The sequence below is a fragment of the Natator depressus genome, chromosome 1 (assembly GCF_965152275.1).
Source record: "Natator depressus isolate rNatDep1 chromosome 1, rNatDep2.hap1, whole genome shotgun sequence".
NCBI classification, from domain to species: domain Eukaryota; kingdom Metazoa; phylum Chordata; order Testudines; family Cheloniidae; genus Natator; species Natator depressus.
The window spans coordinates 8,543,510-8,569,361 of NC_134234.1; the positions used below are offsets into that span (position 1 = coordinate 8,543,510).

At 50.8% G+C, this 25,852-nt stretch overlaps 2 protein-coding genes across 3 annotated transcripts; both read right to left on the reverse strand.

Moving 5' to 3' along the window:
• Positions 1–371: 371 nt before the first annotated feature.
• ART1 (ADP-ribosyltransferase 1) lies at positions 372–13,487 on the reverse strand. Of its 2 annotated transcripts, none has more exons than XM_074942804.1 (5): positions 13,119–13,487; positions 6,990–7,067; positions 5,758–6,503; positions 4,352–4,390; positions 372–4,228 (listed from the first exon to the last, which is right to left on the reverse strand). In XM_074942804.1, the coding sequence occupies exons 1-5, from the start codon at positions 13,224–13,226 to the stop codon at positions 4,102–4,104; spliced, it is 1,098 nt and encodes a 365-aa protein (XP_074798905.1). In that variant the 5' UTR covers positions 13,227–13,487; the 3' UTR covers positions 372–4,101. The 2 variants fall into 2 exon arrangements, with proteins under 2 accessions (XP_074798905.1, XP_074798912.1); XM_074942811.1 differs by having other exon boundaries at positions 5,747–6,503.
• A 2,114-nt stretch (positions 13,488–15,601) lies between these two features.
• On the reverse strand, positions 15,602–23,814 carry LOC141981060 (ecto-ADP-ribosyltransferase 5-like). Its single transcript, XM_074942866.1, has 5 exons — positions 23,692–23,814; positions 21,387–21,478; positions 19,956–20,679; positions 16,585–16,617; positions 15,602–15,723 (listed from the first exon to the last, which is right to left on the reverse strand). The coding sequence occupies exons 1-5, from the start codon at positions 23,711–23,713 to the stop codon at positions 15,602–15,604; spliced, it is 993 nt and encodes a 330-aa protein (XP_074798967.1). The 5' UTR covers positions 23,714–23,814.
• Positions 23,815–25,852: the final 2,038 nt, after the last annotated feature.

Consider the following 25,852-nt stretch of genomic DNA (forward strand, 5'->3'; position numbering starts at 1 on the left):
CCACTGAACGTGCTGTCCCCCCAATCTGGGGCTTTCCTCTCACACTGTGATGCTGAGTCAAGCTACAAACCGCTGGCAGGTCCTGCACTGACACAACCATCCACAGGCAGGGACACACCCAACTGTGTTCCATGAATGCTTCTCCCAGCCACTCATGAACTAATGATAGGGAGGCTCCTGATAATTCCCCCCAGCTCCACAGCTTTGCACCCCTGCCCTGATCCGAATCCTGCCCTGATCTGAATCCTGGCCTGGGTAAGTTCGTTACATAGTCCGCCCCTCCCTCGGTGTGCAGCGGACACACACTAACCTTTGTAACTGGCTGAGATTTCCCAAGCACATCAACCAAAACACACTGTTTTAGGTAAAATATAAAACAAATTTATTAACTACAGAAAGAGAGATTTGAAGTGATTATAAGTAACAGGCGTAGAGATCAGAGTTGGTTACGTAAGAAACAAAAATAAAATACAAAATAAAAGATAAAGTTTATTTGCACAAAGTGGAACAGCTCCAGCCAGAGAGACTGAGAGCCATTTTCCTGGTGCTCAGGGCACTCATGTGAGATGTGGGAGACCTGTGTTTAAGTCCCTGCTCCAAATCAGGTAGAGCAGAGATTTTGGAGCTGGGTCTCTCACGTCTCTCTCGGGCCTGGAAGTCTAAATAATAAGATGGGCGAACTAGAGTGCCTCGTATAAAATGAGGATATTGATATAATAGGCATCACAGAAACTTGGTGGAATGAGGCTAATTAATGGGACACAGTAATACCAGGGTACAAAATCTATCGGAAGGACAGAACAGGTCGTGCTGGTGGGGGAATGGCACTATATGTGAAAGAAAGCATAGAATCAAATGAAGTAAAAATCTTAAATGAACCAACCTGTACCATAGAATCTCTATGGATAGTAACTCCATACTCGAATAATAAGAATATAGCAGTGGAGGTATACTACCAACCATCTGGCCAGGATGGTGATAGTGACTGTAAAATGCTCAGGGAGATTAGAGAGCCCACAAAAATGAAAAACTCGGTAAAAATGGGGGAGTTCAACTATCCCTAAATTGACTGGGTACATGTCACCTTAGGACGGGATGCAGAGATAAAGTTTCTTGACACCTTAAATGACTGCTTCTTGGATCAGCTAGTCCGAGAACTCTCACGAGGAGAGGCAGTTCTTGATTTAGTCAGGATCTGATCCAAGAAGTGAATATAGCTGGACTGCTTCATAATAGTCACCATAATATAATTAAATTTAACATCCCTGTGGTGGGGAAAACACCACAGCAGCCCAAACACAGTAGCATTTAATTTCACAAAGGGAAAGTATACAAAAATGAGAAGGGTAATTAAATAGAAATTAAAAAATCCCTGCACGCTGCATGGAAACTTTTTAAAGACACCATAATGGAGGCTCAACTTAAATGTATACCCCAAATTATAAAACATAGTGAGAGAACCAAAAAAGTGCCACCCTGGCTAAACAACCAAGTAAAAGAAGCAGTGAGAGGCAAAACGGCATCCTTTAAGAAGTGGAAGTTAAATACTGTTGAGGAAAATAGAAAGGCGCATAAACTCTGGCACAGGTAGTGTAAATACACAATGAGGAAGGCCAAAAAAGAATTTGAAGGACCGCTAGACAGACTCAAAAAGTAATAGCAACATTTTTTTTTTTAGGTAAATCAGAAGCAGGAAGCCACTATACCACCCGTGGGGGCCACTGGACGATCGAGATGCTAAAGGAGCAGTCAAGGACGATAAGGCCATTGCGGAGAAACTAAACGAATTCTTTGCATTGGTCTTCACAGCTGAGCATGTGAGGGAGATTCCCAAACCTAAGCCATTCTTTTTAGGTGATAAATCTGAGGACCTGTCCCAGATTGAGATGTCATTAGAGGTTTTGGAACAAATTGATAAATTAAACAACAATAAGTCTCCAGGACCAGATGGGATTCACCCAAGAGTTCTGAAGGAACTCAAATGTGAAATTGCAGAAGTACTCACTGTGGTTTGTAACTTATCATTTAAATCATCCTCTGTACCAGATGACTGGAAGATAGCTAATGTGACATCAATTTTTAAAAAGGGATCCAGAGGTGATCCTGGTAATTACAGGCCAGTAAGCCTGACTTCAGCACTTGGCAAACTGGTTGAAACTATAGTAAAGAACAGAATTATCAGACACAGAGATTAACATAATTTGTTGGGGGAAGAGTCAATATGGTTTATGTAAAGGGCAAGCATGCCTCACCAATCTGCTACAATTCTTTGAGGGGGTCAACAAATATGTGGACAAAGGTGATCCAGTGGACATAGTGTACTTAGATTTTCAGAGAGCCTTTGACAAGGTCACTCACCAAAGGATCTTAAGCAAAGTAAGCAGTCATGGGATAAGAGGGAAGGTGCTTTCATGGACTGGAAACTGGTTAAAAGATAGGAAACAAAGGTAGGAATAAATGGTTAGCTTTCAGAATGGAGAGAGGTAAATAGTGGTGTCCCCCCTGGGTCTGTACTAAGACCCGTCCTATTCAACATATTCATAAATGATCTTGAAAAAGGGGTAAACAGTGAGGGGGCAAAATTTGCAGATGATACAAAACTACTCAAGATAGTTAAGTCCCAGGCAGACTACAAAGAGCTACTAAAGGATCTCTCAAAATTGGGTGACTGGGCAACAAAATGGCAGATGAAATTCAATGTAGATAAATGCAAAGTAATGCACATTGGAAAACATAATCCCAACTATACATATAAAATGATGGGGTCTAAATTGGCTGTTACCACCCAAGAGAGAGATCTTGGAGTCATTGTGGATAGTTCTCTGAAAACATCCACTCAATGTGCAGCGGCAGTCAAAAAAGCAAATAGAATGTTGGGAATCATTAAGAAAGGGATCGATAATAAGACAGAAAATATCATGTTGCCTCTATATAAATCCATGGTACGCCCACATCTTGAATACTGTGTGCAGATGTGGTTGCCCCATCTCAAAAAATATATATTGGAATTGGAAAAGCTTCAGAAAAGGGCTACCAAAATGATTAGGGGTTTGGAGCGTCTGCCATGTGAGGAGAGATTAATAAGACTGAGTCTTTTCAGCTTGGAAAAGAGATGACTAAGGTGGGATATGATAGAGGTCTATAAAATCATGACAGGTGTGGAGAAAGTAAATAAGGAAGTGTTATTTACTCCTTCTCATAACACAAGAAATAGGGGTCACCAAATGAAATTAATAGGCAGCAGGTTTAAAACAAACAAAAGGAAGTATTTTTTCACACAACTCAGTCAAACTGTGGAACTCTTTGCCAGAGGATGTTGTGAAGGTCAAGGCTATAAGAAGGTTCAAAAAAGAATTAGATATATCCATGGAGGATAGGTCCATCAATGGCTATTAGCCAGGATGGACAGGGTTGGTGTCCCTAGCCTCTGTTTTCCAGAAGCTGGGAATGGGCGACAGGGGATGGATCACTTGATGATTCCCTGTTCTGTTCATTCCCTCTGGGACACCTGGCATTGGCCACTGTCGGAAGACAGGATGCTGTGCTAGATGGACCTCTGATCTGACCCAGTATGGCCATTCTTATGTATGTTTTTATATCTCTCATGAGAAACCGCTGACCTGTCCTCGCTCTGGGACAGGGCTGACAGTCCAATGTGGAAAAAGGCACCTTTCTCCAGCCCATCAGCCAGGCCCCTAGAGACCCAAATCAGTGGGAGTTAGGTGCTTAAGGTCCTTTGTGAACCACTCAGAAAAAACCCGTTGGATGAGGATTCCCCATGGACATCTCCTTTCTGAGATCTATCAGTTAGCCAGTTCTCACTCCATCTAATAAGTGCTCTATTGATACTGTCTAGAGCTCATTTGTTAATATGAATGTCATGTGGTACTAGGTCAAACAACTTGCAATGGTCTAAGTCTATTCCATCTCCCCAGTTCCCTTTATCAAGAAGGTTTGTTATTGTCTAAAAAGGCATGAATTGTAGTCACACCCTCTAATTCTTGACTTCTAGCCTGAGACACCAGCAGATGGGCTCCAGGGTTTCTTTCTTCTCCATCTCCTTTTTCCTCAAAGCAATTTCAACAGAATTTTAATAACAGCTCAGGGAGAGAGTGAGCATGCTGAGTAGGATGTCAAAGGAAGCCAGGTGTTCCCAAAGCACTTGCCAACAGAAGAACTCCACCGAGGAGGTACAGGCACTGTACGCTGGAGGAGAAACTGCTCATTCCTGCAGATGCCAAGGAAGAGAATAAGAAAGAATTACAGTGCGGGAAGGGGCTGGGAGGAGGAGGCAGGAATATAAGCTCTGTGCTGCCCCCTAAAAGCATCAGATTGTCATTAATGTTCTTACCGGAGCTGAAAACGCATCTCCGTGTCTTGCATCTTTTCTCTGCCAAAGAAACCAACAACATTAAAACAAAAACTTTCACCCCCTTCTCTATGCAAGGCCAGGTGGCTCTGGCATAGGGACCTCATGGGGTTATGGGTATGGTGCCACCACGCTGACCTATGGGTAACCCCAGAAGAACCGGGCTGGGTGGGGAACCAGCGGTGGTTGGGAAAGGAAGGGGCCAATCTGCTAGGCAGCAGGGCTCCTTGCCTTGGGGAGCTGTTTGGATTGAATTCTCCCGTGCTAAGCTGCCTCTTTTCAGACATCACTGGGGGTCGTACAGAGGGACAATGCAGGGAGGCCCTTGGGCAACCCTACTCCTCTCTGCTTGGCTGCAGGGCTTCTACAGCTTGGGTCATGTGGTGGAAGAAGGCGTTTCCATCCATTGCTCTGGGCCATAACTATACCATTCTCCTGGAGCTCTGTGGGAGGTACGGGGTCAGGACCCACCAGGCCATGGGGGTCAGTGAATTTCTTGTCCACCGGGCACGCTATTATTTGTATTGGGGTAGAACCTAAAAGGCCCCAACCAAGATCAGGGCCCAGTTGTGCTGGGTAGGGCTTAGATGCCATCCCTGGCCCAAAGCGCTCAGTGTTTCAATAGCCTAGGAGAGGGAGAAAGGAATTGCTCGTATTGCCCTATTACACGCGGGGAGTTGCTCAGAGAGATTAACTCACTCGCCCAAGATTGTACAGGGCGTCTGCAGCAGGGACGGGGCGTGAGCTCAAGCCTTCAGAGTCCTAGTTCAGTGCCTTGCCTACAAGACTGTCCGCCCCTGCCTCAGCTCCAGGCTGGAGCCTCGGGGCTCTGGGATAGGACCATTGTCTCACATCGGACTGACCACCCTTATCTCAGAGACAGCTGCCCTCACCCCCTCCTGACAGGCGCCAGCTGATGGCTGGGATGGGATGTGGGAACGGGGCCCATCAAGACACTGAGTCTGGTCGCACGCACCACTCATAGGCACTGCCTGGGCGGCCTTCGCTCTCCCGCTCCAGTTTGGCGCTAAGCAAAATGGCATCAGCTTCATCCTGGTCCCACTTGCGGCCCAACCACAACCACAAAACCGGAGCTGGCCTGGGCCAGCGGCTCAGCTGGTGTCGCCTTGCAGCCCGTTCACACCAGCTGGAGATCTGGCCCTGTTTCCACCCGCAGACCCTTGTCTCGGACTCTCCTTCCACAGACTGAAACCCCAGCTCCAAACAGCTCTGACGCCAGAGGGAGTTCAGAGCGTGTAATTGGGCCAGACTATCCCCCCAGTTCTGAATGCCCCACAGGCCAGTGGGAAGCTCAGACCATGATCCCCAAGAGGCCACAGGGAGCGGGAGGCCACTATCCCTGTGCGTGGACATTACCTTTCACATACTCGCAGTTGTAGTTGCTGGAGCTGTCCAGGGACAGGAGCTGGATCAAGGTTCTGTCCTGAGCCCGGGTGAAGTTGGTGACTTTGAATTTCTCGAAGGGGGGGATCAGAACTTCCTCCTCGCCGGGGAAGAAGGAGAAGTTCTTGATGTTGACCCCATAGCAGGTCTTTATGGAGAAGAAGGTGTCCTGCCCAAACTGCAGGGCGCTCTCGTTTTTCAGGGACGTGGATGTGAAGTGGCCGAACCGGACGGGCTTGCGACTTTCGGCTTTGAAGCGGATGCCCCGGACTCCGCGGTACACCTGGTGGCACTTGGTGGGCTCAGAGGCCTTCAGGACCTGAAGGGCTCTGGTCAGGAGGAAGTGCAGGGTCTTGAAGTTGAAGTTGTTGAGGTAAAAGTCCCGGGTGCGGCCTGCCTCTCTCACGGCTGCATTGAACTCCTGGTGAAGGGGCTGCTTGTGCAGGGGTCCCTGACTGGTGTAGGCCAAGATGGCGATGGCGTACTCAGGCTTGAAATCCCGCGGCATGTAGCTCTTGTCCTTCATCTCTTTCCAGTTGGAGGCCGCCTCCAGCCAGGTCTCAGCGTAGTTCCTGTTATTGGCCAACTCGGTGCGGTTCAGCTCCCCCAGCTCAGCCTGCATCATGCTGGCACAGTCCTTGTACTGGTCGTCGAAGGAGCTGAGGGCCATGTCCAGCGCTGACTCTCTGACAGAGAAGAGGTCTCTCTTGCGGAGGGAGAAACACTGGACCTGAGGGCAGCAGGAGAACATGGTGACAGGCACTGGCAACAGATGGTGGAGCAGGTCTTAGCCAGGCTACAGGGACAGCAATAGCCAAGTGACAGAGATAAGCTTTTGGGAGCATGAGGGGAAGGGTGGTCCAGTGGTTAGGGTGGTAGCCTGGGATGCTATCTACTCTGCCACAGACTCCCTGTGGGACCTTGGTCAAGTCCCTTGGTCTGTCTGGGCCTCAGGTCTCCATATGTACAATGGGGATACAGCTCTGCCCTGCCTGCCAGGGGTATGCACGGATAAATGGACAGATCCTCAGCAGGTGTCAATGAGCCACAGAAGTCAATGGAGCTAGGCTGACTTATGGCAGCTGGGGATCTAGCCCATAGAATTAGCCCTACACCCTGTTCATCTCAATGGAGTGTTAATGCTGAACCCTAATGATGATGACATTGTTAATTGTTTAACTGCTGCATGTTTTTAGCAGAGCCACCCAGGGCGTACCTGAGGGCCTTCCATGAAGATCCCAGCCAGCAGCAGGACAAAGACTGGTCTGAGACGCTCCATCTTCGCCATCCACGTCTGGAAAAAAAATACACTCAGTCCACAGCCAGTACAGACCACGGCGAATCAGTGAGTGACTTACTCATACCAAGCTCCAATCTGTGCAAGAGACAGATGAAGAGCCACAGAGCACCTGGGAGATGGTGGGAAGTGGTGGGGAGGTGGATGCACACCTGTCTAGGCCACTGTGTTCCCCTGCAGACTACAGATTTCTGGTCCTTTGCTCTAGCATCCCTGTAGAATCTATTGTTTTTCACCGTGAGGCCCCATGCAAGACCACAGCTTCCGTGTGCTAGGTGCTGTACATACACATATAGCAAGAGAGAGTTCCCACCCTGGAGAATTTCCAATCTAAAGACACAAGACCAGAAGAGTGGAAGTATTATCTTACAGACGGGGAACTGTGGCTTGGAGAGACTCAGGGAGATGATCCCACAGGACATGTGAGGCTGAGCTTGCAGTTGATCGCGGATCTTCCCAATCCTAGCCCGGCACTTTAACCATAAAGCCGTCATCTTCTGCTAGGAGCCTGCTCAGAATTCATCGCTGCGGGAACAGCCCTGAAGCCAAGAGTCTGGGACCAGGGCTGCCTTTGGTCCCACAACAGTCGGTTCTTTTACTCTCTGTCTCCAGTCATGCCAATCAATCAAGAGAGGCAAATCTGGAACTCAGAGAGGGAACAGCACCATTCACTGGGCTCCCGCAGGACATCAGAAATACTCAGAGATGGCTGAGCCACTTTGAGCAACACTGGAATCAACCTGGCTCGTCCCCTAGACCACAATCGAGGCCGTTTAGAGCAGGGGCTCCCACAACAAACTTTTTGGTGGCCTCAAAGAGCAGCCACCAAGTCTTGCTGGCGGCTGCTCTGACAATGTTTCCTAAAATCAGCGGGTCTGAATGAGCTCTCCCCTGACATCTGTGCTTCTGTTTGTCTTCATCCCCATATAAGGGCGTTAGTCTAGATGACCCTGGTGGTCCCTTCTGACCCTGTGGTTCTATGATTCTGTGATCTAGTGACACACTGGGGGAAAAGACTTCCGGAGCAGACTGTATTTGCATAGACACGCCCACTCTGCCTAGGTGTTCGGTGGGTGATCTGCTTTGCCAAAGGGATCTGTTTGGGTTGATTTTGGATTACCTGACGAGGCAGCGAGAAGCACCGGGCGGGAGAGAGAACAGAGGCAGCAGCAAGTAGCAGCAGAGGTAAGAGCAGGAGCCGTGAGACAGTTGCAGAGGATAGCTGACCACAGGAATGGCTTTGCTCTATATCCCCTTTTCAGGGGTGGGAGGCACAAAGGACAACCAGCTGTGACTGGGGTGCAGCGGAGGGAGAGGGGAGCGGCATGTTCAAGGGACATTCGTTCATCGGACTTTCATGCCGCAAGGGTGGGAAACTGAGTCACAGGACACTGCCCAGCGTGCTGTGGGGTGGGGTGTTTGCTTATGGTCAGATGGAATGCGGGTGTGGCGTTGTCCCAGATTTATGGTGGGTTCCCTTTCCCTGTTAATAAAAGCTCTCTCTAAGTGGTCTCAGTGCCACGAGATGGGACAGAGCACCACACCCAGGAGGTGTGTGGGTTACACGCTGACTTGCGAGAGGGGAAGTCTTGCCTCTTAGAGGCGCCCAGGGTTGTATTTAATTTTCCCAGATTCCTGGGCGGGGCTCGAGCCGGTTCTGCTTTGTGTTGTGAAGAGGAACCCCCTAGACACCGAACCTGGCCCTCCTTGCTGCCAACTCCACCCGGGAGAAGGGCTACATCACCCATGGGGGAGCCACAAAGGGAAACATTAAGGACGAAAGCCTCGCACAGGCTATGTTTGAGCTGGGAGGTGAGTTCCAGCTGGCATAGATGTACCCAGGTACACCTTAGACATAGCCGTGGGTCTGTGCTGGCAGGCGCAGCAGCTTGGGCTGGATGCCCGAGTACGTACCCCGGGGGTCAGGCAGGATTGTACTCGGGGCGGCTAGTGTGAGCTGCTGCAAACATGCTGCTATTTTTAGAGGCTAGCGGAAGCAGAGCTAGCCCAGGTATGGCTATGCCAGCTGGCAATTGCACGGCCCAGCTCCACGTGTCCATAGCAAAGGCCGTAGCGTGTACCACGCATCACTTGCACGCTTCATCCTGGGTAAAGTTTGGGGCTTGGCACTGAGTCCCCACCCCCTATCCCGAGGAGTCTGAGCCCATTCTCCTGGCTGCAGATGGTTCTCCATTCTGGGTTTCAGCAATTGACTTGATTGCCAAGTGTTTGCCTGCTGGGTCTCTCTTCTTCTTTAACGCTTCAGTGCAAACGGCTACTCACCGCTCCCCCCCACCCCCCGGGCCCAGCCCATGTGTTCACAGATGGCAGCGCAGTGCTTAGAGGGGCTGGGTGAGGTGTGGGGCAGGCTGGTGGGGCAACTGGCGTCTGTAGGGAGGCACGGGACTGCAGGCATGGGACTGCCGGCAAGGAGGCTCGGCTTCTCCTCCCAGCTCTGCCAAACTCTTCGCTGTAGCCTTGGATAACTCGCTCCCTGTGCCTCTGTTTCCTAACCGGTAGCGCGGAGGGAGAACAGCGCTAGCCTGGCTCTCAGGGCTGCTGTGAGGCTCAGATATTCCGATGTACCTGCCTCCACCAGCACAAAGCATCGTTCGCTCCAGCATAAGGCACCTGGCCGCAGCAGCGATGCTGCTGAATGTCTAAGATATGTCTGCCCTGGGTACCGGGCGAGCACATGCTGTACAAACCCACCTGGAACCCGGGGTAATTCCTCGCCTGGCCCCACTTCTCTGCTTTGGGTCAGCTAGCTCAGGTGCCGGGTCGGCCGGTTTGTACCATTTTTGGTGGTGCTCAGAACAGGGTCCAAGTCCCACCCACCCCAACACACGCCTGCCTTGTAAGCCGATATATATTTTTTAAAATAATGTAAAAACGTGAAGGCTCTGGGATGGGGTTTGGGGTGTGGGAGGGGCTTAGGGCTGGGGCAGAGGGTTGGGGTGCAGGGGTGAGGGCTGTGGGGTGGGGTCAGGGATGAGGGGTTCACGATGCAGGGGGTGGTCAGGGCTGGGGCAGAGGGTTAGGATGCAGGGGGATGAAGGCTCTGGCTGGGGATGAGGGCTTTGGGGTGTGGGAGGGGCTCAGGGCTGGGGCAGAGGGTTGGGGTGCAGGGGTGAGGGCTGTGGGGTGGGGTCGGGGATGAGGGGTTCACGATGCAGGGGGTGGTCAGGGCTGGGGCAGAGGGTTAGGGTGCAGGGGGATGAAGGCTCTGGCTGGGGATGAGGGCTTTGGGGTGTGGGAGGGGCTCAGGGCTGGGGCAGAGGGTTGGGGTGCAGGGGGTGCGGGCTCTGGCTGGGGGTGTGGGCTCTGGGGTGGGGTGGGGCTGGGGATGAGGAGTTTGGGGTGCAGGCAGGCTGCCCCGGGGCTGGGGCCAGAGAGGAGGACTCCCCCAGCCCTCTCCCCACCAGCAGCAGCGAGCTCTGGGGGAGAGGCCCTCTCTCCTCCCCCCCCACAGCACACTCACCTCGCACCACTGTCACTGCACGTGCCCCTAGGGCTCCTCTCCGGTCCAGGAAGCCCCCTCACCTCCCCTGCAGTGGGTGCCATGGTGGGGGCTGCCATCGCATGTGTGACTCCTCCCCTGCTGCTGCCCCTCATTGTGGGTGGGGGGTGGGGCTGCCCCTTGCCCAGCGTGGGGCAGGAGCGGTGACTGTGGGCAGGGGCCCTGTGCTGGTGGAGGGTCCGAGGCAGAAGGGCAGGGGCAGGGTCAGCCTGTTTCAGCACTAGTGGTTCGGAGGCACTAGGACCCTGTGGCGGCAGTGGATGCAGAGACAGGGACGCTTCAGGGCCCGGGGGAGGCAGGAGGGGCCTGGGGACAGACCCGACCCCAAACATGGGTGGAGCCCGGGCACCACGGGCCCATATAACTCGCCGCCCCTGCTCAGGTGCGACCCCACGAGCTGCAGTCTCTTCCTGGGATCACAGTGTAGGTGTCCCCTGAGCACAAGAAAACAAACAACCGTTGCTCCTTCCAGGAAAACTCCCAGAGACAAGGTGTGGAAGGGAATATCTGTTATTGGACCAACTTCTGCTGGGGAGAAAGACCAGCTTTGGAGCGCCACAGAGCTCTTCTGCGGGTTTGGGAAAGGAACTCCCAGCGTCAGAGCTGAATGCAAGGTGGAAGGGATTGTTTAGCATAAAGAGTTAACACGTGTTGTAAGGGCCCAGTCAAGGTGAAGTTGAATCCCCTTGCAATCACAGGACAAACACCCTGCAGTCACCCCTGCAGTCACAGGACAAAAAGAGTGTGTGTGTGGGGGGGGGGGTTAGTGGGTTACAAATTGTTGTAATAAACCATAAATCCAGTGTCTCTGCTCAGTCCCTGATCACCATGCTCTCAAATGAACTCACTCAGGAAAAGGATAAAAGACAAAAACACCCGATCTATCACCTGTGGGCGAACACTCCTCACAAAGGTTTCAGAGTAACAGCCGTGTTAGTCTGTATTCGCAAAAAGAAAAGGAGGACTTGTGGCACCTTAGAGACTAACAAATTTATCTGAGCATAAGCTTTCGTGAGCTACAGATGCATTCACAAAGGCCAGGGAAGAGAAACAAAAATGATTCAAGGTCTAGAAAACATGATCTATGGGGGAAGATTGAAAAAATTGGGTTTGTTTAGTCTGGAGAAGAGAAGACCGAGGGGGGACATGATAACAGTTTTCAAGTACATAAAAAGTTGTTATAAGAGGGAAGGACAAAATTTGTTCTCCTTAACGTCTGAGGCTAGGACAAGAAGCAATGGGTTTAAATTGCAGCAAGGGAGGTTTAGGTTGGACATTAGGAAAAACTTCCTAACTGTCAGGATGGTTAAGCACTGGAATAAATTGCCTCGGGAGGTTGTGAAATCTCCATCATTGGGGATTTTTAAGAGCAGGTTAGACAAACCCCTGCCAGGGATGGTCTAGATAATATTTAGTCCTGCCTTGAGTGCATGGGACTGGACTGGATGACCTCTCGAGGTCCCTTCCAGTCCTATGATTCTTGTACTCTATAGCTGACCTTTCAGTCCTTATCCTCAAAGGAAACCAGCACAACACTTTCAAAAGACAAGCCTGGGAGCTTAAATTCATTACTCTGCTAGATACTAAAACTCCTGGCCTGAGCAGAGACGCTGGATTTATGGTTTATTACAATGATCTGTAACCCGCTAACCCCCCCTCTTTTTGTCCTGTGACTGCAGGGGTGTTAACGGGCCACTTCACCTTGAATGGACCTTTCCACTGTGTGCTAACTACACCAACCTTTCCACCTGGCATTATGCTGTGACACTCTGATGACTCTTCCCAGCCCTGAAGGTCTGTGTGGCTGGAAAGCTTGTCTCACCAACAGAAGTTGGTCCAATAAAAGATATGACCTCACTCAACATGTCTCTCTAATATCCGGGGCCAGCATGGCCACAACTGCACTGCATACAGGAAAACTCCCAGGCCTTTGTGTCTCCTGCACACATTCTATTGTACAGCCCCTTCGTTTAGAAAACTCCGGTTCTACAAGTGTGTTTGGGCGTTCTCCAAGACTCTGATCAAATCAAGGTCCATCTGCATTAAACACCTTCATGCAAGACAGACGCCTTTCCTCAGCTTGCGCATGCCTGTACTTTAGCGAGCTGCGAAGTGCGTGGGCCCTGGGCAACCGCAATATTTGCGTGGCGCACAAACCATCAGCAAGTTGGAATACAAATATTCCGCTTGCGGAAAGAGAGAGAGGCAGCAGCATATGCTCCGAGGGCCTCTCCACAGAGATTAAAACCCTTATCATGTCCCGCTCCCCTGCGACACTAAATAACACCCTGGCAGGTACGGAACAGTGGGAACAATCAACAGGTTGATTTCTGCCTTAGCTGGCCCAGGAAATACTTAGACCAGTTTCTTGGACAAGTGGAGTCATAAAATTAAAGCCCTGATTTAATACCCCCCCTCCCCAGCCCTTAAAAAGTTCACTTTTGGCTGGGCGCTGCCCTCTGCTGGGGGCTGAAATTGACAAGCTTTCCGGTCTGGCCAGCTGAGTTGGAAGAAGTGAGAACTTTTACCTGGGTTCTCCTTGCCCCAGAAGCAGGCAGGGAAGAACTGGGGCGTCTCTGCTCCCCCCAGCTCCTGTGGCGTAGCGGCTGCTCTTCGCTCTGGGGCCTTGTGGACATGACAACTGAGAAGCAGCTGGTTTTTCTTTTTATGGCAATCCCCGACTGCTTTAGCCCAGGTCTGGAGCTGATCCATCCCTTCTGCTTGGCTATTTATATCCCGGCTCTGCATGGGCTTCACAAATAAGGTTTGTTAACATACTGTGTCTCTAACTGGGCTGGGATAATACTGCCTAGCAATTCCCTTGCACAAACCGTGTGCGTGCTAATGGGCTTAAGGATCCCCAGCTGCGTGGCTTAGCCAGCAGGTGAGGGGCAGCCCCTGTCATCTCCCTAAGATTAGAGGAGGCAGCCCTGCCTTTTGCTGGGGAAAAGAGCAATTATCCCTCCCCCTGCAAACTGGCTTCTTGTCAAACCAGCAATGTCTCGTGACTTGGTGTTAGTGCTAATAGGGATGCCACATGCCAGTCACAGCAGCCACGTATATTATGTGTATTACGGTGGCGTTAGGAGGCCCTCCGTTGAGATAAGGGCCTTATTGTGTTAGAAGCTGTATCTAGTGTAAGCGACAGTCCCTGGCCCACCGCACTCGTGATCTAACTAGACCGTGGAAGCGTTATCCCCATTATACAGCTGGGAAACATTATACATCAAGAACATCCCTAGCAGCTGGGGCAGAGCTAGGCCCTCATCATGTCAGAGCATTCAGACCATTAGCCCCGCCAGTCTGACCTGGTGGAAAATTCCTTTCTGACCCCAAATCTGGTGACCAGTTAGACCCTGAGCACATGAGCCAGACCCCCAGCCAGGCATTTAAGAAAGAGGATTCTCTATACCACCCTAGGGCACTGGTCTGCCCTGTCCAGTGTCCCTTCTCCAGCTGTGGCCAATCCCTGAAGCTTCAGAGAAAAGTGAAACACATCCTGCCCCGAATACATCTGGCAAATTGGGCATGGGAGGTGCAGAAGAGGGAGATGGAATTCCTTCCTGACCCTGCAGGTGGTTGGCTGAAGTCCTGAAGCATGAAATTTGATTATAGCCATTGTCTTAATGCAGAGCTGTTAGTGTTATGAGTATGCTGAGGCTAATGCATCCCATCCTGCCACACATCCTCTTTGGTTACAGATGGTACAGCCACACCATCATCTGGGATGGATACATCCACATACTTCATTCCAAACACAGATCAGAAATACCTACTGAACATTTCTGTCTTTTTAACCTCATTTACCATCTGTGTCTAGCAATGGACCTATGCCTGTCCTCTGGTTCCTTTTGTTCCTAATATGTTTAAGAAATGCCTCATTATTATCTTTAACTCTTGGCCATTGATAGTTCACTGATTTTTTTAGCTTCACTTATCAGTCACCTACATTTTTGAACTTACTATTTGTTTCCCCATTTTTCTATCCTTTATATACATATAGTTTATTGCCATTTCTACAGCTTCTTTAAACCAGGATGGCTTCTTGCCCAGCATAACTTTTTTTTTCATGTGTGTGGATTTTTGGGGTATCTTTTAGGATATCTTGAACAATGCCCCGTTTTCATCAACGTTTCCCACTTTGAATTTATATTCTTAATTATGCCAGCGATGGATTTAAAGTTGCAAATGTACAGATGATTTGTAAGTGCCACTTTCCTTTTGCACAAGGTAAATGGAACCAGATCATCATCATTGGTACCTAGGCAACTGCTAATGTTTAGGTCAGCAATTAACTCTTCTTTGTTGGGATGAGATCCAGTATTGAGTTACTCTGTGCTGGGTGCAGGACTTTCTGTGTTAAGACATCGTTATCTATTATATCTAGAAATTCCAAGGAAGTTTTCTTACTGACCATAGTAGGTATCCAGCGAATGTCCTCCAGGTTGAAGTCCCCATGATAAAATAGTCATCTCCTGAACCCAGAACCCAGTATAGTGTCTCAACCATATGACAACCCTATCTGAACCTGATTCCTTATTGATGGTCTCATCTCACATGGATTTATCCAGCAGGGGGTGTTGTGCATCACATCCTTGAGGGGGACTGTGTGGACATTCCCAGCATGACTAAGTTGTAGAGATCTTCCTGAAGCTTTATGCTGTAGATTTGCCCCTAGTTTTAGAATTAATAATTGCGGGAGACAATACACCCAGGGCTCATGCAGGACCTGAGTGGTTTCTGGGCCTCTGTACAGGGGAAAACTTCACCCATAAAGCTCTGCACAGTCCTGGATCCTCCTTCAGATGGTAAGAGAAAAAGAACTCAAAAAGGGCTATGTCTCATTTATCTCTGTAATGCAAGCTCTGGGACCAGTCCAAACCTGGTACAGAAGCGTGACCGGCTAGTAGCAGCCCCGCTGCCTGCCGTGTTCAAGGAGTACACAGCACAGTGTCCAGTAAAGGACTCCACCTCCATTTACTTTTATAAGAGAATTTTTTATTATTATTTTTTACAAAATCAAGACGAGTTTGAAATTGGCGAAGAGTTTCTGAGCAGCAATGTTTACCAGGACAATTCCACCAACGAACACGGGGCTTATGTTGCTGGATACCCTGACACTCCTTCCTGCAACTAAGGAAAGAAAATACGTGAGTTAGTGCATTGAATAACCTTTCAGAGGCCAGAAGAATGTTAAGCACCTAAATCTACACTGAGTGGTGACCCAATGGATGCAAAGGATGCTTAGCACCTCTAAAAACCAGGCCGCTTATTTACCTAGGTGCTGAAGAAATCATAGAAGTGTCAGGCTGGAAGGAACCTCGCAAGGTCATCAAGCCCAGCCCCCTGTGCTGAGGCAGGGCCAAGTAAATCTAAACCAGCCCCTGACAGGTGTTTGTCCCACCTGTTCTTAGAAACCTCCAGTGACAACCTCCCTTGGAAGCCTATTGCAGAGTTTAACTACCTTGAGAGTGAGAAAGTTTTTCCTCATATGTAACCTGAATCTCCCTTGCTGCAGATTAAGCCCATCACTTCTGGTTCTGCCTGCAGTGGACATGTAGAACGATGGATCACCGTCCTCTTTAGAACAGCCCTTAACATATCTGAAGATTGTTTTCAGGTCCCCCTCAGTCTTCTTTCTGAAGACTAAACACACCCAGTTTTTTAACTTTTCCTCCCAGCTCAGGTTTTCTAAACCTTCGATCATTTTTGTTGCTCCCCTCTGGACTCTCCCCAATTTGTTCATATCTTCCGCAAAGTGTGACGCCAAGAATTGGACACAGTTCTCCAGCTTGGGCCTCACCATTGCCAATTGAGCAGGACAATTACCTCCCTTGTCTTACATACGGCACTCCTGTTAATAGACGCCAGAAGGATATTAGCTTTTTTTTGCAGCTGCAACACATTGCTGACTCAGATTTAATTTGTGATCCACTGTCAGATGTTTCAGACAATGCATCTCCCAAAGATCAGAGTGGAAAGGAGAATCCTTACCCATGTTGTCAACACATTCTGGAGACTTCTCTCCTAAAACACAAACAGAGACTTCCATTAAACAGCTGTCTCCTCCAGGGGAAAATTTTCCAAGACTGGCATGGACAAATGTCAGCTTTGCATCTTCGTTGGAATTGGTTCAAACTCACCCAACAGCAAGCTAGACCCAGCTGAGATGTTTGCATTTAGGGCTAGATTTTTAAAGATATTGAGATGCCTAAAAATGCAGCTAAGCATCTTGTGGGATTTTCAAAGGTGGCAGTCACATTTGAAAATCCCACGGGGTGCTTAGCTGTATTTTTAGGCACCCAAATACCTTTAAAATGTGGTACTTATGCTTGAGGTTGATCTATAATAGGTGCTAGATCCCGAGGGGATTCCACGTCCCCAGTTCAGAGAAGGTATCAGAACAGCCTTGCTGAGCAACTCCCATGAAATCTACATAAGCAGGAGTTTCTCCTCACACGACAGACAGTGGCAAGAACCTGCCGGCACTCCAGAGTATATCCAGAAAAAGGGGAGGGAGGGATTACCTGTCTGTCTCATAAAATAGTTTTTATACCCAACATTGCCCTTCCAGCCCTGATCACAGGGACAGGGAGAGGGTCACAACAATCAAGAAAGCCAAGGGTCTGTCTTTCCGGCTGGTACCACGCCTCAGCTGGGACAGTGTAACAGTGAGGCAAACAAGGAGCAACGGTCTCAATTTGCAGTGGGGGAGGTCTAGGTTGGATATTAGGGAAAAATATTTCACTAGGAGGGTGGTGAAGCACTGGAATGGGTTACCTAGGGAGGTGGTGGAATCTCCTTCCTTAGAGGTTTTTGAGGCCCGGCTTGACAAAGCCCTGGCTGGGATGATTTAGTTGGGGATTGGTCCTGCTTTGAGCAGAGGGCTGGACTAGATACCTCCTGAGGTCTCTTCCAACCCTAATCTTCTATGATTCAAACTCTTGCTGTATTGTTCTAATGCAATGCTCAGGGCTGCCAATAGATGTCACCAGAACCTGCATCTTAAAGATTAAAATCAGGGAAAGGTCCTGTTAGAGAGAGGGACGTGTATCAGGGGACTGAAGTGGTTTATGTGCCTGTGGGTCCCATTCTGCTCTCATTTACATCTGTGTGAATCAGGAGTGACTCCGCAGTGGAATCTCTATCCCATCAGACATCAGCTGCTTGTCTTCGCTTTCAAGGCCTGTCATGGTCTATGCCCCCCCCCCCCGACCCATCATCTCTCATTTGCTATGGAGGTGTCAGCTCCCGTCTCTGGTCAGCCCATGAATTCAGCCTCCGTCGTTTTTAAACCAGCCCCTTCCTGCTTCCTCCCCTGCTCCCTTCACGACAGGGCGAAGCTTCCCCTCAACACCCCCAAAACGACCCCATCATCCTCCTTCAAATCCCTCCTTAAAACTCTCCCTTGCCATGACGGCCGTAAGCTCCTAGGGGCAGGGACCATGTTTGTCCAGCACCTAACACCAGGGTCCCGGGACTGTGCCTGGGGCTAACAGGTAGGCAATACAAACAACAACTAACGAGCACTCAGAACCAGGCCCGGCGCGTCTGAACAAAGGCTAGAGGGAGGACGCTCTCTCAGACTCCTTGACCAGATTCTCCAGCACGGTGCGGCCGCTGTGCACTGCAGAAGGTAGCCCTAAAGCCAGTGTATCCAGCCCTGAGAGGGGCAAAGTAGGGGGGAGTCCTCTGGTAGCATACAAGCTCTTTCTTTGCTCTGTCACTCCCCCTCCCCGCTGCTGGCATAGCAAGGAAAAGGGGGTGCAGCCAGGACAGACCTGCATCTTGCTGCTCCTCTGCTGTGTTTTCAGTTCCTTGGGGTAAATGACAGCAACTCCCAGGCTGCTCCAACATGGCCCAGGGGAAGCTGGCCCTGTACAGAGACTGCAGCAAGATCAGAGAGTACACAGGTGGGGTTTGCACATCCCCATCCCGACTTGTCTAGAGTCTGTGCTTTGACCATAGCTGGGGTTTGGTCCCTTATTCCTAGTGCCTTGGCCTCAGATTTGATCATGCATGTGTAGGGAGAGCTGTGAAGCAGAGGGCAATCCCGCAAACTAGCACTAAGATGAACGCAAGGAACCTGAGAATGCCCCAGGTCTGCTCCAGTGAGGAGACTGTATCTAACCTGGAGAAGCAAAAAAAAGAGTATGACCTCATTCTAATTCTGATCTCACCACTACCAGTCTCGGGAACTGATTTCACTCCAGCTGCAGCCGTGTAAACAAAGTCAGAATGAGGCCCCAAAAATCAACTTTTAACTCTCAAGTTTGTTTGGTAGGAAGAGAGTGTGGACTGCAGAAATGCCCTGTCATGCCCTGCATCAAAAGGATCCGTAAGAGAGAACGAATCCGCCATGCAAAGACTGGAGCGGTTAGAGATCGGCATTACAATCCAGCCCCCAGTTTTAAGACAATCTCAGGGCAAATTTAAAAACTACATTTCATTGCATGCCAAGCAAGGAAAAGAAAAGAAATTCAGTCATTGACATGCAGGAACTAGAGAGGCACAGAAGACTAAAACCAAAGAAGCAAAATTATCAATAATTTAAGCCCGGGAGGATTATGCTGCTGCTAGACTGCACCGTTGAGTCTCCAAGCTGCCCATGCCTGGGGCTTTTGGGAACATCGAGATCCTTGTGTTTCGAGGACATCATAGACCCAAACTGGGGGCAGCTGTTCAATAGGTATTTGGAGAGGTTTCAGGCAGTGCCCCTGGCATGAGCCGTAGATTCCCAGGCCAGAAGGGACTGTTGTGATCACCATGTAGCACAGGCCAGAGGATGTGTCCCAGTCACTCCTGCATCGAGGCCGATAACTTGGGTTTGTCTGCAGAATGGGCAAATGACGAAGGGGAGGGAAGGAGAGATTCTCGGTGGCCGGGCTGGGCTCCTGTCTGAAGGATTGTGTAATGCTGCCAGCGTGATGCTAAGGGGCACGGCGCCTACGGCTTGTATTAGGGACCCTTAAAAACGATTTTAAAAGGAAGTAAAAAATTACCCCTCCAAGCTTCCGTAGGCTTCTCAGCTTCCTTACTGGGAGCCCACCTGGGGTGAAGCCCTCTGAGCCGAGGGGCAAGGAAAAGGCCAAGAACATGACTTAAGTCCCACATAAGCCCTATGGCTTTACGGATGAGCACTGAATAGCAATAATGGGCTTATGTGGGGCTGAAGCGGTGCAGAGGGCTTGATGCCAGCCCAACGCACAGGATCAAGTTTCACCCTTAGGAAATAAATTTGATTAACCTAAGATGTGGGTCACATCTGAGCCACCCATTTAACGGCTTCCTCTGCGATTGGATTATCCCTGTTCCGAGGTGGCCGAGCCTGGCTTGCTCCTGTTCCAACGTGGGCCAGCACTCACCCCCGAGGTAGGCGCAATTGTAATGGCTGCAGGTCCGGTTCATGCTGTGCAGGAGGAAGACGCTGCGGTTCCCCTCCCGGGAGAAGCTGGAGACGTTGAACACTTCACTCCCGGGGATCAGCACTTCTCGCTCTGAAGGGAAGGCGGAGAACGCCTCGATGTGGGCGCCAAAGCAGGAGCGCAGGGTGAAGAACGTGGCATTGCCGTAACTCCGAGCTAAAGCCACATCCAGCGAGGAAGAGGTGAACTGTCCGAACCGGAACACACCTGCCCCACTGGGCTCGAAGCGGATGGATCGGACTCCCCGGAACAACTGGAGTCTGGACAGGTGGCCGCAGTCAGCCCCTAAGAGCTGCAGGGCTCTCGTCAGATAGTAATGAAGAGCTTTGAAGTGGAAATTGCTCATGTAGTTATCCCGGGAGACCCCAGCCTCTCTCACTGCCTTGTTCAGCTCCCAGTACAGTGGCTTAGAGGAATCAGTGTAGACCAGGATGGCTATGCCATGTTCATCCGTAAAGCCCTTGGGCACAGAAAGCCTTTTCTTCTTAATCGCCCAAACAGCCGATAGGTTTTCCCACATAGAGCCCAGCAGCGGGTGTCTGGCTTTTTCCTCCTCTAGCAGGCGAGGAGCAATATCCGTTTCCATTTCTTCAGTGCAGCCGGTGTATTGGTCATCAAAAGAGTCGGGTGCCATTCCCAACTGCACAGAGCGCTGGCATCTCACCTGGAGGGAGAAGAAACAGGGCGCTAAGGGAGTGGTTGGGGGTAGCCAGGTCTGACTGGCAGCTCACCCCTCAGTCATCCAGCCCTGCAATGGCAGAGTAGTTCTCATGCTGAGCATGCAGCCAACAATGCTCCCACCCCAAAGCTCCTGGGCATGATTTTACCCAATGGAGGGAGCTGTTCTTCCATGACACTGGGCTCAAACTGGCTAACCGAATAGCGCTGCACCGTGTCTCACTGGCTAGAGAACTGGACTAGAACTCAGGAGAGCTGGGTGTTCATCCCCCTTTAGAAAGTCACATCCCCGCTCTCTGCCTCAGTTTCCCTGTGTGAAACAAGGGAAATTATTTTTCTCTTGCTTTGGAGTCTGTAGCAAAGCATTCTAGTACTTAGGGTGCCTTCCCATCCGAGGGGAATGTTCTACTGACTGGCAGCCACATCATGGAGGCTGATTAAAAGCAAAATTTCATCTCCATCCAGACTTCACCACAGCTCACAGGATATCCCCCACCTGTAGACAGAGGCACTAATACTTACACAGCGAACAAACAGCCCCAGTTGCGGGGTGGCTCTCTACAGACGGGCCCTCCTCTCTCCTCCCACTGGCTGTGACCCTCTGAGACGCCATGTACCTGAGCCGCCGGGACAGAGACAGGCTACGGGAATGAGGGGACGGCGGAGAGAACTCAGCGGGAGGAATTGAGTTACCTGAGATGTTTCCAGCAAGGCAAGAGCCCAAAGAGAAGCCAAGGAGAGAACCACAGACCTCAACGTCTTCATTTCCCAGCTCACCTGCAAGGCTGAAGGCAAATCCAACAACGGGCAGATCAGTGGAAATCAGGCAGATTTCGACATCACGCATGGGGGGGGACATAGCCTCCCCAGTCAATAGGTGCACCATGCTGATCTGCCAGGGGGGCACCACCCTCCACCCTGGCACCAGCACCCTAATGCTGGCCTGGTGTGGAGGACAGGCCTGTGGGGGCGCAAGGATGTTTGAGGAGCCAGCCCGCCCCACGCTCAGCCTGCAGTGGTGGCTCTGTCCCACAGGGCTAGGCCTAGCTCCTCACCCAGGCCATAGCGACACTGAGGGTTGGTGCAGCACCCCCTGCCCCCATCATGATGGAGCAGGGAGCTGGGACAGAAGCTGCCAATGTGGCGGTCTTGTTCTCCACACCCTTCCCCCCTCCCTAGGCCTCCTCCTCTCCCACACCCAGGCTGGGAGAAGTGTAGGTTTGCCTGGCTTTGCCCCCTTGGTTCCACGATTTCTGTGGGTGCAACTGACCCCCCGAACCTACGCTGCCATCACCCATAACCGCCAACTGTCTCACGTCAATCTTGACACGGCTCTCGCAGTGAGAACATCCCGTGCTCACAGCAAGGTTTCAGAGAACAGAATTCCTGAAGCAGAGGAAGCCCGGCCCTGATGACAAGTTGTTGACTATCCGGTATATTTTTAGTAACCCTAATTTCTTTTCACAGGAGCCAGCTGGACAAGGCAGGGCTCGGTCACAGTCCAGAGCACTGGCTAAAAATAAAGGAATGGAGCTGCTGTTTGCATGGAGACACTGTCTGGGGCTCACAGGGCAGACACATCAGGAGAGAGCCGGCAGCCGCTAGGCCGAGAATCATGCAGCAAGAGACAGAGTTCAGTGGGGTTTCCTGGAATGCACATTAATCATGCAGAAGGTGAAGTGTTCCACGCCGGGGACGTGGCGCATGGTTTCAATTTCAGACGGCGTCCCAGCAACCCACCGCCAGACACATGCAAACCCTGCACACGGACAGGGACAGATGGCATTTGTACCAGGGCCAAAAATCACAGGGAAGGAAGCAGCTTCCAAGAATTTTGTAGGAGTCAGCCTCAGGCCACTATTCACAACAAACGCAAGCACGGGGAGAGGGGGCTCTACCTGATTTCCCCAGACAGATGACTGTTCCCGGCAGGCAGAATCTCAAGCCACACGTCTTACGCTGAAGGGTCCAGCTGACTCCCTGATCCCACTGGGGCTTCTCCAAAGAAAAAGGTCTACAGGAAAAACATTTTTCCAAGCCCTTTCCCTCCCTGCAGGAAACAGCTGAAACTAAGTTACAACAGGACACTAAGCCCAGTTTATCTTCGTTATTTCCATATATCTGACCGGAGATCCCAGACAGCACAGCCAGTGCCGTGTAGGCTACATACAGCTCTCAGGTGCCCAAACTCGGCATGTGCAGCCACTCATCTAGCAAGGGACCAGCTGACCCGCATTCAGTTCCCGTAAGTAGAATCAAGCTGGAAATGCCTTCGCCCTGCACAGATCTGTTTACAAAGCGGAGTGATTTGGGTTCTAAGCCAGGACCTTTAGCTGGAGTTTTAGTTTTGTTTATCTCAGTCAGCAAACTGCCCAGCACATGGGCCAAGAAGTGCCTCTGGTTCACAGTTTATCTTCATTCCAGAAATAACTAGGGGCAACAAGAAGAATCAGTCTGTAAGTGTAACCCTTCTGCCAGGGGGCATGGGCAGGGACAGGGGCTGGGTCCAATATCTAGGGGTTCCTCTTAACAATACAAAACAGAACTGGCTGAAGGCCCACCCAGTAACCAGAGAAAACTAACCACCACCCCTGCAGGCCTCTGAAGAGGTAATATTGCCCCTTTAGTTACAGACAGACTCACAAGCACCGAGTCTGTGCGGAACAAGAGAAAACTGTTATTAAAAGGGAGAAGGAACTCAGCGTTAATTTGGGACACCACTGCAACAAAGAGTCAAAAGCATGTAAACCATGAGCACACTCCCACCCCCAGAGTACATTGGGCAGTGTCCTTTGCCTTAGTTTCCCACCTTGTGGTGTGAAAATCCAATGGACATATGTCTCTTGAAGACACCGCTCCCCTTTCCCTCTACTGCCCCCCACTCACAGCTGGCAATTCAGAGTCAGTGAAGTCCCAGAATTCAGGGGGAGGGGTTCACCTTCTACCTCGAAACAGGGAGTAACAAGCCTCTGCCGCCACTCAGCGCTGCCACGGTTACCTCTGCCACCGCGATGCTGCATTCTGAGAGTCTCCTACTTGGTGATTTCAGCTCTTAATGATTTCAGCGGGCAGGGAGGAACCTCACAGCCGCTGCAGCCTCTCCCTTGTCTTTCACTTCAAGACTCGCCCTAGACCTGCTTATCAGTGACAACAGCAAATCTCATAACCGCTGAAGGAAAGCAAGAATGCTAAATCAAGTTTAGTCAGTACCGTCATAAAGCACTGGGGAAGAGAAAGAGGCTCAAACGCTACCTAGGAGTTTCTGGAACAGCACCCACAAAATAGGAACTTATCCCCCATCCCCTCTCACTTTCATTTGGCAGTGGACACACAATACCCTCTGCTTACTGGGTGACATTCAATTTAGGGTGACCTCTCATTCAGGGCAGATTACGCATGGCTCTTCTGCCCTTTACTCATGCAATAGGGATAACACTATTTTGTGGTCCCGGCACTCAGTCCTCAAGTGAATTGTAACCCAAAGGGATGGCTTTGGCGATGCAGGCCTGGCTGTTGCTCACCTAGGCACAGAAGGTGTGTCTATGCAAATACGGCCAGCTCCTGAAGTCTATTCCTCCAGTTCATCGCGAGATGTTGCAGTGGGGGCAGCTCATTCTGACCCTGCTTACATCAGCACCAGCCTGGGTCAATGATCAGGGAGAGAGGTGTGCCATTCCTGTTCTCCAGCAGCGCCTTGGCCCTGCACCCAGCGGCCAGGATCCTCAGCCCCACCTTGCAGTACTCAAGCAGGGCAGCCTATGGAGGTGGAAGGTGGGGTTCTTATTGCAATAGGGTGGGGACGGGGACAAAAGAGGATGGCTGCCTGCCTGCTCGCTCTAGGGTAGCCAGGTCAGCTGTGGTCTGTACTGAGAGCATGTGCTCCACCCAGCCAGCCTGCCCTGGCACAGAATTTCAGGCCAGATGTCTTGCCTCATCCAGCCATGTAGGAGGGTCATGGCCCAGTTAGACTCCTCTAAACGCTACTGGCTCCTGGGTGTTTGACCCTAATTCTGTGCTACCTTAGGACCCCCTGGTGCAAGCCCAGTGTGGTCCATGGGACTGACCAGGTGGGGGGTCCACGCCAGATCACTCAAGGGCTCCTCATGTAGGTATGAAATTGAAAGGCTTTCCTCCCCTGCCATGCTCATGCACCTCCTTTGTAGCCCAGCTAGTCCACGGGGACCATAACCGGAGCATGCCCATTGCTAGCAGCGTGCAGGGTTCCTCCTCCCCAGCCCATCTAAGGAGCAGGGTGGGGAGAGCAGAGACTGTCAGCTGGGCCAGGGGAGATTGAAGACCTTGGGGGAAGGAGATGCAGCTGGGCAGGGAGAGGTTGGGGAAAGGCCTGGCTGGCAGCACATTGTAAATCCCAGGCTGGAGCATGCTCATCCTCTGATGAAACTGATAAAATAGTCCCCACACCTTCCCTCTTCCCCATGTTTATTGCTATGAAAACAGAAGTCTCTGGAAGAGGCCTGTGAGCCGGGACAGCTTCTTTACCTCACCAAGGAACCCTCACTGTGTATGCACCTTTCACGGGTCTAACTGCACCTCTGCATGCCCAGGGTGGGTTTTGAAGCACTCTGCTACTCTCTGAGGGCCAGATTCCAGGCTCATGTAGCTTCGGTGGGCTTGTGGGGCTGGAAGCCAGGGCAGAAATCAGCCCTTGTAGCTGGGAGGAGCCTTATCATCGGCTTTTGGCTTTACGTAACCAGTGTGATTCTGGTATATCCGTCAGGTCCTGTCTTCCTGCAGCCCCCGTCCCATAACATCTCTGGGCTGTAGAAGCAGCAGAGGGGAAACAAATACTCAACCCCCCAATACTGGTTTTCCAGACTCTCTTTACTAGTCACACTTGAAATCTGGCAGACATCACTCACTTCTTTGTCATCGAGGGTGAAATTCCCTCCTGTTCAGAGGCCATGCGTAATCTGCCCTGAATGAGCGGTCACCCTAAATTGAATGTCACCCACTAAGCAGAGGGTATTGTGTGTCCACTGCCAAATGAAAGTCAGAGGGGATGGGGGACATCCTGCTACTATGCTGTTATTTTAGAGGGCAAAATCAACTTTGCAAAAAGGAAACTTGCTGGTACAGCGTTTGAGAGCAGCAGCAGCAGTGTTGATCAGGATAACAAATCCACCAAACAGCAAAGGGCT

What these genes read in the sequence shown, in the direction of transcription:
- LOC141981060 (XM_074942866.1), bottom strand. Translation starts at nt 23,713, where the DNA reads ATGCAGCATCGCGGTGGCAGAG. An exon ending in GCAGCATCGCGGTGGCAGAG is followed by an intron (nt 21,479 to 23,691) that starts GTAACCGTGGCA and finishes ATTTGCCTTCAG; the next exon opens with CCTTGCAGGTGAGCTGGGAA. An exon ending in AGAATGTGTTGACAACATGG is followed by an intron (nt 15,724 to 16,584) that starts GTAAGGATTCTC and finishes TTCTTTCCTTAG; the next exon opens with TTGCAGGAAGGAGTGTCAGG.
- ART1 (XM_074942804.1), bottom strand. Translation starts at nt 13,226, where the DNA reads ATGTCCACAAGGCCCCAGAGCGAAGAGCAGCCGCTACGCCACAGGAGC. An exon ending in TCCAGCAACTACAACTGCGA is followed by an intron (nt 4,391 to 5,757) that starts GTATGTGAAAGG and finishes TTTCTTTGGCAG; the next exon opens with AGAAAAGATGCAAGACACGG. An exon ending in GAGATGCGTTTTCAGCTCCG is followed by an intron (nt 4,229 to 4,351) that starts GTAAGAACATTA and finishes TGGCATCTGCAG; the next exon opens with GAATGAGCAGTTTCTCCTCC.